This window comes from Manis javanica, chromosome 2 (assembly GCF_040802235.1).
Source record: "Manis javanica isolate MJ-LG chromosome 2, MJ_LKY, whole genome shotgun sequence".
Lineage (NCBI taxonomy): Eukaryota > Metazoa > Chordata > Mammalia > Pholidota > Manidae > Manis > Manis javanica.
Window position 1 is genome coordinate 171,874,844 of NC_133157.1, and position 12,011 is coordinate 171,886,854.

Sequence of the window (12,011 nt, forward strand, 5' to 3'; positions counted from 1 at the left end):
AAGAGTATCTCTTGGCGCGCGCGGGCTTCCTTGTTGGCGCGCGCGGGCTCGTAGCTAATCTCCAAGAAGTGAAGCAGGAACCTCATGAACTGTGGCCATCTTGTTGTCTTTGTGTGGCTCCCAACACATAATTAATAAAAATTATTTTTTTTTAGAAAGACCCTCTCTTTCTTCCTATTAATAATCCTCAAGAAATTTAGAACAAGTGTATTTTACAATGAAAGGTCAGAAGCTCAGCTGGAGAGAGGAATGTTTACAACACCTTCAGGTGTTTCTTGGCCTTCCAATAGCAAAGCTGGGAGAGGGCCGAGCGAAGAGCCCTGACCCTGCCTCTCTCCTCCTCTCCTTCCAGCGGGTGGTTGACTTCCCCGGTTTGCCTCGAGGGATCCAGCTGAATCACTGTTGCCATAAAAACAGGGCTGAGCTGGCGGTGTCGAAAGCCACCGGAACTGGAAGAAACTAGTCAGGAAAACCCTGACTATCAGCTGATAGATTGCTGCCTGATAACTCCTGGACACTGGTACCACTCTGTCCAGACTAGTGCAGCTCTTCGGGAGCTGTCCAGAACACCGAGCTGTTTCAGCCTAACTCGGCTGAGCTCTCTTTCCCCCATGCTTGAGGGCGCCGAGCTGTACTTCAACGTGGACCATGGCTACCTGGAGGGCCTGGTGCGAGGCTGCAAAGCCAGCCTCCTGACCCAGCGGGACTACATCAACCTGGTCCAGTGTGAGACCCTGGAAGGTAAGGGCCACTTTTCTCACAGCCTAAAAAGAAAAAAAAGGAAATGCTGTCGTCCGCTGGAAGCGTAGAGACAGGGCTGTGCTCTCACAGCCCGAGAGACAGAGCACGTTATTTCCAGCGAACACACTTCTAGGGGGTCTGTGAACTTGGACAAGGAAAAAAAAATCTGTTTTCAGTATTCTCTTAAGTGAAATTTAGCATTTCCTTTCCTTTCGAATGTAGGCAACATTCGAAATCCCGGTGGTCAGTACTTTATCACTAGTAGAAATTCATTATTTCATATCTCTCTACAGTTATTGCAGACACCTTGAGTTATCACTGTAGTTTTCACTATTTCACAATTATACCAGATATTGCACTCCTCCTTTAATTTTGATACTTAATGTCTTAATAAGTACAGAATTCAACATTTAAAAATATTTCGGTAACTCTATTTTAATGTATTTGTTTATCCCATGTATTTTCATTCTCCATGCTTAGAAATATTATCTAGAGAAGGACTTCACCAAACTTCCTTAGAGATCTATAGCCAAAAAAAAAGCTAAGAACATTGGTCTGAGAATTCTAGCTCCAGTTTCTTGGTAACTGTTGATATGAGAGTTTGAGGTCTGTCTTTAACTGAAGCCTAAGAAAAATATCAAGAAATTGGTGTGGGGTGAGGCCACCCCTAAATACAAAAGTCCTAAGTTTGTCCTCTGCCAGGGTTAAGCTCTGACCATCTGAGCCTGAGATTCCTCATTTGTAAAGTGCTTGGGTAATGCCTGCTTTGCTAAGTTGTTTGGAGAAAATAATGCGGTAATACATGAAAGAATGTGTTAACCATCAAGCACTCTGCAGACGGAAATTATCTTTTTAAAAAAAAACCATTTTATTGAGGTATGATCAACATATAGAAAGCTGCACCTATTTAATGTATACAACTTGATGACTTGAGAGATAAGTATATATCTGTGAAATTACCACCACAATCTCTGCCATAAATCTATCCATCACCTCCAAAAGTTTCCATCTCCCTCTGTTATTGTGTGTAAATTGTATGCTGTATACAGACAGTACTTATTCATCTAGTGTAAGGGAAACTTTGTACCCTTTATCTAATACCTGCCCAACCCTGCTCTCTGGAAATTATCTAAGGTACGATATTTTTAAAACCTTACCAAAGATTTCACATCCATAGTACAGTATTTTTGTTATTAAAAACAGCTACACTCACTTATTTTGAAACATGCTTATAAAATCAATATTTGATTTATAACTTCTAGATTATTCTGGAAAGAGCTTTAAAACTTCTAGATTATTCTAGAAAGAGCAAAAAAGCAATATGGATCAAGAATGCCAGAAAAAGTATTAAGCAGCTAGAAACAAAACAAAAAACCTGAAGGTGACTTTGCAGGCTTCTCCAGTAGGGCGGAGAGCCCTATGGTCACTTGTTTACAATTCTGACCAGTCAAAGCCAGAGTTAAGGCAGAACTGCCCAAATTAAGAGAAACCCTCTCCTGTCATTAGCAATGGGAACAGCTAGAAAAGTCTTTCAGTTTATAACTAATTCATTTGGCTACTACTAATAATATAATCCCAAATCCTAAACCAGCATATTAAATTGGGAGTTTGGTGACTGAAGAATATTAATCATGTATAGAAAATCTACATAAACTGAGGTCGAAAATATGAATGAACACAGAGCAGAGTAAGTGCTTCTCAGAGAAGCCATTTGAATGAACTCTGTTTAAGGTTTTCAGTTAGTCTTTTAAATGGACTGAGGAACACAAATTTAAACACAAAAAATACATAAACTGTCATTGTGATACAAAACAAGGCTTAACCAGCTCACTAAAGAATTCTGAGAGAAACAAAGGGTAACCGTTCTAAAGCTGTAAGAATTCTAGAAAATGGAAAGATGAAAATGAGAATTTTGAAAGTTGCTCCCAAATATTTTCTGCCAATGGCCCTTTTGATGAAATGATCCAGGTGAGGGAGGAGAGAGGAGATGAAAGGAATTAAGTAAACAGATTTATCATCTAAATAGGGATATAGCTGAATTAGGTACCCTCAGCTTCAGTCTGGTAGAGAAGGAAAGATTTCAGATGCTTTTGAAGACCTGAAGAATGAACCTTCTTAGAAAAACACACGCAGATGCATACATACAGAATTTTCCATATAATATCAGGGGTCGTGGGATACCCATAGCCATTTCTGTGCCCCTGTTGACACCCCACCACATACATCATTGCTTATCATCATTGTATCACATAGTTTCTAGCTTTCCTCCTAATAACTTTTTTTTCAACCATTCATTTCACAACTATGTTTGAATCTATGTGCCAGTCTACTGTTTGAAGGCTCCCAGGAATTCAAGTATGAGGCATCAAACTATGGGTTAGGTGGCTGCTGAAATAAATAAGGATTTCATGTCCTCAGTTAAAAATTTGGACACTGAGGCTTAGAATCGCTGTGACTAATCTAGCACTCTTGTCAGGGATGGAGTATAGACATAGCTGCATCTCTTTTTCCACTGAAATGTCTGTGCCTCCTAAGCATGAAAGATAAACAATTAGATCCATTTTGCTGCTAATTTCATCCTGATATAGAAAACATTAAGATTTACCATGCCTGATTATTTCATAGGATGCTGGGAAATAAATAGCTTGTGAAAAGCAATGCAGCTGTTTTCATTTGTGAATTCACCAAGAGAAGCCCAGCCACCTTCTGAGCTTGGATTAAGAGTTGAAGAGAAGAAATCAAGGACGTATGTTTGGGATAGAAGTCAAAGACTTTGGGATTTCTGTTTAATTTGCACAAAATATGCACTGTACCAATTATGCATAAAGAGGGGTAGGTAAAACTGTCATTATAGTACTGTAATATGTACATAAATACAGTATATAATATAGTATATGTAATACAGTACATAAAGTACTGAACAGGCACTTTCTGTAAAAGAAAAACAATTTGGTGAAGATTAGATTTGCTTTTAGTTTTTAAAGTCCTCTAGATTTTAAAAGTGTCCTGATATCAGTAAGTTGTTTAAGAACCACTTACAAGGAACACATGAAGTTTCAGATAAATTTGAAATAGAGAAAAATGAAGATTGCCCGGTAAAGCTTTGGAAGGTCCTAGTATTCATAATTGTGCCAAACTGTGTGCATAAATATGCCAGTGTGATCAGAAATCCTCATCTATTCCTTACCCTGACTAACAGTGACCTGAGTCAGTCGCTAGGACCCTCTGTGACTCAACTTTTCCCTAAGACAAAAGAGGGAACCTACTTCATGTGACCTGTGTCACTGGTACTGCTGGAAGGTTTATCCACAAAGGAACTTTTAAGTCTTTAGAAGGGACTTTGCAACAAAATAATGTTAAAGGGGCATAAAATGTTCTTTTCAAGAATTAACATTTTTTTATTAAGGCTTTATTTTTTTAGAGCATCTTTTAGGTTCAGAGCAAAGTTGAGGGGAAGGTACAGAGATTTCCTATATACCCTTTGCCCCCACACATGCACAGCCTCTTCCATCATCAACATTCCCCACCACAGTGGCACATCTGTTACAACTGATGGATGTACATTAACATATCACAATCACCCAGAGTCCACACTTACATTTGGGTTCACTCTTGGTGTTGCACATTCTGTGGGTTTGGACAAATGGATATTTTTTCAGTGCCCTAAAATTTCTCTGTGCTCTTGCCTCTTCATCCCTCTGCACACCTTGACTCTTGGCAACTGTTCATCTTTTTACTGTCTGCATAGTTTTGCCTTTTTCAGAACATCAGGTAGTTGGAATCACATAGCATGCAGCCTCTTCACACTGACTTCTTTCACTTAGTAAGGCTCCTGCATGTCTTTTCATAGCTGCTATTTTCAGGATTTTTAAAAAATTACAATTAAAACTGTTGCAAATATTCTTCCCTATTCAAAAAAGACAAGGTGGTAAAATTAATACTGAAGAGCTCCAAAATTTAGTAATAAACGATCCTTTTAAAATATATGATGGAAGTATCCCCTGGCTCTCAGGGTGTGGTGAGAGTACCCTGGATTGAGACTTTACTTTGTCCTCTGCCATACTTTCTTGGCAGGGAGTGAGGGTTGCTTATTATATTGCACTAGCAAATATGTCCCTTTCAAGGGACTTCTTCACCTGGGAACCCAACTGTGTCTTCAAGTAGGAATTAATTCAACAACCATGTATTAAGCATTTTTTTCTAGCTAGAACCAAGGAAGTAAAGCTCAATAAGATACAATCCCTGTCCTAAAAAGGCTCCCACTCTAGAGAATGAAATTTTGGGAAAATAAGAACGCTTAATGGGGGCAATTGGTCAGTACCTCTCAGAATTCCAAATGCCTGAACACTTGGCCTAGGACTTCATGTAGCACTGTTTGGAACAGCAAAGATGGAAACCAGTCAAATGTCCATCTTCAGGGAACTGATTAAATAAATTATGGAACATCCACATAATGGGATATTCTGCAGCTATTAAAAAGGAAGGAAAATAGCATAGGATGCACCCTTAAGAGAACTGACATGGAAAGATGGCCCAGATACAGTAAGTGAGGAAAGCAAGGGGAAGAAGTATGTGTGACATGGTACTCTTGAAGGAAAAAGATAGATACATTTTAAAGTATATTTTCTATATGATTGTTTAGATACAAAGAAGCTGTGAAAGGATACAAAAAAAAACCCTAAAAATTGTAGTTACCTGGGGCTCAGAATGAATGGGCAGGGGTGGTGTTGAAAAGTATAGGAGTCCTTCACTTTTACCTATATTTACCTATTTTTAATTAAAAAATACATATAGGAGGAAGACTTATTTCCAAGGGCTTTCTCGACTCCCCTGAACATTATTTGTACTTCTAATTGTAGCACTCATTTTTTCTGCCTTGTATTAAAAATGCATATCCAGTGCTATCATTTCTCCTGTTCAAAAATGCTTCAATGGTTTTCGTCAGGAAGGATAAACATCTCTTAGCTTAAAGGGCTCAAGCAGTCCAGCCAATCTCCACCTTGTAAGCATTTCCTCAGAACCCCTCTGCCTTTTGTAAAGTTACTCCTTCAGTCACAAATTCCATTCTCCATCCTGTTTGCCTGAATAACACCCATTCCTCTTTAAAGTCTCCACCCCAGAGTCACTTCCTCAATAAACCCTTTCCTACTGTATCCTTGTTGGGGTAGAGTTGACAAGCCTTTACTTTGTGCTCTATTAGAACTTGTAATGGACCGGATTCTGTGTAGCATCTGTGACATTTGCACAGGTATGTCCCCTGGGGCAGGGCACTTGTCTCACTTGTCTATCTAGCCCCCTGAATTATCAGAGTTAAGAACTTAACTCATGAATGAATAAATGACTCTATCTCCTTCTATACTGTCAGCTTCTGAAGGGCAGAAACTATCAATATATGAGGCCATAAGAGGTGGTATATAGATGGGGAATCCTTTCACAATGTATATCAAATCACCACTATGTACACTTTAAGCATCTTACAACTTTGTCAATTATACTTCAGTAAAGCTGAAATTTTAAAAAGAAATATCATTTTTTTTTAAAAGGGCACAAACTATACCTTACACTTTTCTCTCTCCTAACCTCCCTAACCTAAGGCTGTATTTTTCACTTTGTGCAAATTCCCATTCTGAAAATTCACATTAGAAATACCTGTGTGTTTGGATTCTCCTACTTTAGCTCTGGGATGTTACGCCAGCTTCTTAACTTTTAACATGGTGCTTTCTTATCAGATATTTAGATAATACCTCTCTGGCCTACCTCCCAGTTACCAGGAGCATGAGAAATTTCTGAAGATGTTTTGTAAACTGTAAATCATAGGTATTCCTGGAAAATCACAAGCACCCCTGAACTGAAGTGTGTATAGAACAAGAAGTAGTTTCCCCTCTTCAACTAGACTTTTGAATTCTTGAAATGACTAATCCCCCTTTCGTGGTTATGGTTAGTGGTGTTCGCTACATGATTCTATGTAGCTGATTTCTATTCTTGTTCATAGTGCCTGCTTGTTTTGAAAATACTCTTCTAGTAAATAAGAATCAAAATGAGGCATTTCAGCCTTGGGAACATGGACAGACTTACATATGAAGTGCTCTATTGGTCCCAGGATTTAGTTACAAATTAAATCTAATATTTGAATGTCATCTATGTGATAAAAATTGTATAAGGTAAAGTGGAGAATATCATAAACACTAAGATACTATTCACTCCCTAAGCAGCTGGCTTATTGAGAGGCTCTCATAAAGAAGCAAAAACAAAAGTTTAAAATACAAGAACAGTTTAAACCTATAAACAGCATGTATATTCAAAAGTGAACCAAGTCTTGAAGGGCTACAGGCTGGAAAATGCCAGTGAAGTCGGGGTGGACAGAATTGAGATGGGTAGACATTCTAGGCCAGCAGAGAAACTAAGGAAATACAGGTAGGAAAAAATAAAAGCATATGGGTGGGGAGTAAACCGGTTTGGCAGCAATACTAGAAAACCTGGAGATAAGGCTGGAATTTAGGCTAGGAAAAAAATTGAAGGATCTTTTAAAACTGATTATGGAGTTTCAAGATATTGAATGAGGACAAGAGACATGTCTGAATCCCTGGTCAAACACTTGCAAGCATGGAAAACATGAACAAGTTATTTCTGTGAGCCTCAGTTTCATCTATGAAATAGGAATTACTGTTAAGGTTCAGAGATAATGTACATTGAAACCATCCTGTCAATGGTAAAACACAAATGTTATGAAAGTTGTTTTTAATCTGCCTGAAACTTTCAGTGACTTCAAGCTATTTATAGGATCGTATAAGATCAAAATAATTCTAAGGAAAGTACAAACTTGAGGCAGGGAGTACATGGGGAGAAGCAGGCTGAGAGAATCGGTGAAGAGATTGCCAAAGTGACCGAGGTGGCAGATGGCCCTTCTGCACCAGGGGCGCAGGAGTGGAAATCAGAGAGGATATTAAGGAAAGATGCAAGGGACTTGGAGTAATAAAGCACCAGAGAGGACTCGAAGTTTCATTACTATAAGAATGACAGTAAATTAGCAAAAATGGAGGAAGTTCTGGTTTTATCGATACTGATGTAGTTATTAAAATCTGAGTAATTACAAGGTCTGATGGAAGATCCCAATTTAATGGCTGAGGAAATTCTGATTTAGAGACTAAAAACTAAAGTCCTTAGCCAGCTGAATCAAATTATTTTGAAAGTGAGTGGGTACAAGTGGAAGAAGAAAGAAATAATACTATGTAGCAGCTTCTGCCTGCTGGCTCTTCACCTACATCACTTTGTTTAATCCCCACAATAGCCCAAAAGCGTAGATCCTACTGTACCCATTTTGTAGATGAAGAAACTGAGCCAGGAAAGGTAAGATAACTTCCGAAAGTTCCCCACCAGCAGAGAGTCGGGAAGAGGCAGTGGGGTTCCTCAAGGATAGCACCCCCTTCAGGTATGTCTAAAAGTGCTTCTTTGGCAAAATCTATGTGGTGTGTGGAAGGTCTGGATATTCACTTTTAATGCAAGGCTCAAACAGAAAGTGGGGAAAAAAAATCATTTTCTAAAACTGATCTGCCTGATAAATTAATAGGGAATAACTGTCAGGTCCCAGACCACCATCCTGCCTCACTAGCCAAGTGATTCAGGTGATCCCCTGAACCCGGGGACCACAGCCACAGAAGGCGCATCTCTGCATTTCAGCCTGTGTACTCTGTGGTATACTCCAGCATTCGTTGTAATAGGCTAATCTAGCCCTTTTATTTGGTTTCTGTTTGCGACCTATTAAACTGATTTCATTGGTAGTGATCCCAGAGTTTGGGAAACATTCTGTTTATTAATTTGAATAAAAAAGAAAAAAAGCTCCACTTGCCACACTACTTCACTGGATAAAAAAGCAGTGTAATTTTCCAAAGAATTCTCCGTGGGTAGGTCTATTGTTTTCTAGTGGCTTAGAAGGTTGTATACCACCCTCTTTTCAAAGATACTCAAATTAATGTGTTAAAAGATGGTGTTGGGGGGAGGTCACAGGGAAAGCAGTGTAGCATAGAGAAGACAAGTAGTGACTCTGTAGCATCTTACTACACTGCTGGACAGTGACTGCAATGGGGGGGGACTTGATAATATGGGTGAATGTAGTAACCACAATATTTTTCATGTGAAACTTTCATAAGTGTGTGTATCAATGATACCGTAATAAAAAAAGTAATGTGTTAAAGGCCTTCAAGTCCTATAGTTAAGAAACTTGTTTATTGCAAATTTATTTGACCACAAAGTCCTATTCATCACATACATATTTAGATAAGCACTTGGGGAAATGCAGAGAAAAAATTATGATGTGAACTCATTGTGAAAACTCTTAAACTCTAAGCATTGTTGTTATTGGCAGGCTGTCATCATCTCATAATAAACATTGCAGATCCTAAGATTTTCTTAGCATCTGAATATAAGTAGTCCTTGAATAATTTTGGTGCTGAGGAAAGAAAGGTTCCTTCTATTCCATTTGCCTCTCTCCATCAACTTTAGTATTACAAGATTCCTGTAGGGTCTGAAATGTGAGACATTTAATTTCAGGATCTCACTGGCAGCTGGAAGGTTTGGAAGTTATTTTGCTTAAAAGAAACATATGTCACATGAGTAAAATATCATAATTTTGAAATAAATACCATTTGTGCCCCTTATGTTGGCAAATATTCTTCAGTGCTGAGAATGCCAACTGTCCAATTTTATAAAAATCTGAACTACCAAAATGAAAGGCAAAGAAGACATGGCAAAAATAGTTTTTAAAATTTAGGTTAATTAAATAGGTAATTAAACAAATAAATGCTATAGTTAGTCAGGTACAGAGCATTTCTGCTGCATAATCTACTCCACCTACCGTGGAAGAATGCCTGTCTGCTGCATCTCAGATACTAAAGAACGTCCTGAGTACTTGATGTTAAATCCACTCTCCCCCCAGCTCCAGAGCACTCAGCTCACAGTCCTCATTGGCTCCCTGTCATCAGGATAAAGGATGTCATTCCAGGCCTTCCTTGGCCACAACCCCTGCTTACTTTTCTGGTTCATTTCTTCTCTCCCACTTACTGTTCAGCAACCCTGAGCTGCTTTGAGCTTCTTGCACATACCATATCTGTGCTGATTCATGGAATGCCTTCCCGCCCCTCTTACATAGAACCTTAAGACTCATTTCTGGCATGACCTCTGTCAGAAACTATCCTTGGCTTTGTGGCTTCCATCCCAATGGACCTTGCTCTCACTTTCTGTGGTCCCTTAAGTCAAGGTCCTTACGTTAGTCACTGAACGTACCATGTTGTTTGAGTCATCTGTTTGTGGTACCTCCTCCCCACCAGACTGAGTTTCCTTTAGGATGGGGAATATGTCTGGTCCACCTTGGCTCTCCTGTAGTTAACAGCACATAATAGAAGCTTAGTAAATGTTTGAATGAAAAATCCAGTAAGCTCCAATATACTATAGTGGCTCTAATTATGTGCTCAGTGGTGCCAAAGACATTTTTGATACTCAAATTTTAAATAACACTTAAGTGTTGGGTACTGCACAAGGAGCCACAAAGAAAAGACGGAACTCAGATAGTGTAATTAATTGCCTTTTTGTAGTCAATAAACAAGACTACAGTACATCCTATGATAGGGGCTGTGCTAGAAGCGTTATCAAAGTACTTTGAAATGGAGATGACTGAGGTTGAGTAATTCTGCCTGACAAGTAAATCTTTACAGAACAATTAATAATCTCATTTAATTGATTGGCAATAAAAATACAGATGTTAAGTGGCTTTGGAGTTAGACAAACCTGTCTTTGAATCCATTAGTCAGTGTGATTTTGAGCAAGTTATTAACCTCTCTGAACCTCTGCATTCTCTTCTATAAAGAAGATAAAAATCATCCCACCTCATGGACTGCCATGAGTCTGGTACACAATAAGCACTCAATCTCTGGTAACTATTAATTTAATTTTGAAGCAAATCTGAAAAGGGCTGGGCAGGAATTCTAGCGAGTAGGATGGAGTCAGCACTAAGAAAAGTAAAGTGTTGGAAAACACGCTTTGTTCAGGAGGAAACAATAAGTGAAGATGGGATTCAGTTCAGTAATCTGCAACCAAAAGCATTTCCATGGAAAGGATGCCTGCCATAGTCTGGTGGAAATGATGTTGCATTTTAAGGGTAAGGTGACCCATCTCCTAGTTCAAGCTCCACCGCTCTATAACTCGACCATTTAGCCCCACTGAGACTCAGCTTCTTAATCTGTAACAAAAGGATTACAAAAGCTGCCCGTTCCCCTTACCGTTCCTGGACCCATGGCAAGCATCACTAATATATTTCTCTTTTCTGTCAAGTTGGGATGGAGCCTTAGTGTCCTCTCAACAGTTTTCCAAGCAACTAAATATCCAAATGCCTAACACTGGCTCAGGTAACATTTATTTTCCACCTCTGGGTTAGGTGGTTGTTAATGTTCTTTTCAGTTATGTTAGATAATACTAGATTTTTTTGGTCATTAAAATATTGTTCTGTTGTACTGGAATATCTGTATTAACTTTTTTTTTTTAATTATTGCTTTACAGGTTACCACTCAAATGTAGACTTCATATTAAGGTCTAATAAGATAATAATAATAATTAAATGTGCATCTATCCTAAAGTTAGCATAAATTCAATTGAAGTTGTAAAGGCTATTCATGCATGTCCAAAATTTAACCTAATTTGGGGTTTCATTTCATTTCAGATGTGAAGATACATCTCCAGACCACCGATTATGGCAACTTCTTAGCTAATCAAACAAATCCTCTCACAGTTTCCAAAATTGACACTGAGATGAAGAAAAAGCTATGCAGAGAATTTGAGTATTTCCAGAATCATTCTCTGGAGCCCCTGAGCACATTTTTCACATACATGACGTAAGTAATAGCAGGAAGCCCTAATAATCCCCAGTGCAGTTGTGCAGATGACCCTCATGGTTACAGGTGGGGTATTGGGCTGGCGACACATTTAAGACCCTTTGTCTTGTTTGTTAATCTGAATACATTCAAATCTTTGCACTCACAGAGCTATTTTTCATTGTTAAAAAACAATTGCTTATAAACATGATTATGTAAGTAGTGGTGGCTTCCATATAATGCAGTGTTTTCAGTTTTCATTTTAAAAAATAAGTGGTGCAGAAGCTTAAAGTGTTCCAGCTCTTGGTACTGAAGGTAAATACTATGTGATATTTTTTGGATCTCTTATCATGGTGGGGTTGAAATATCACAAATTGTTCTTAAGGCCACATCTATACCCTTTCCTGATTC

The 12,011-nt window shown here is 38.6% G+C and overlaps 1 protein-coding gene across 4 annotated transcripts in view; it reads left to right on the top strand.

Annotated features, from left to right (window-relative positions):
- The first annotated feature begins 511 nt into the window (after window positions 1-511).
- The window catches only part of ATP6V0D2 (ATPase H+ transporting V0 subunit d2), a 42,838-nt gene continuing 31,338 nt past the window's right edge, over window positions 512-12,011 (top strand). For 3 of the 4 annotated variants that reach the window (XM_073229785.1, XM_073229788.1, XM_073229787.1), the window contains exons 1-3: window positions 616-741; window positions 3,367-3,573; window positions 11,450-11,621. In XM_073229785.1, the coding sequence (XP_073085886.1) occupies window positions 3,399-3,573; window positions 11,450-11,621 (347 nt within the window). In that variant the 5' untranslated portion in view covers window positions 616-741; window positions 3,367-3,398. Of the gene's footprint in view, window positions 742-3,366; window positions 3,574-11,449; window positions 11,622-12,011 lie in introns of all 4 variants that reach the window. The other variant, XM_073229786.1, reaches the window with a different exon arrangement.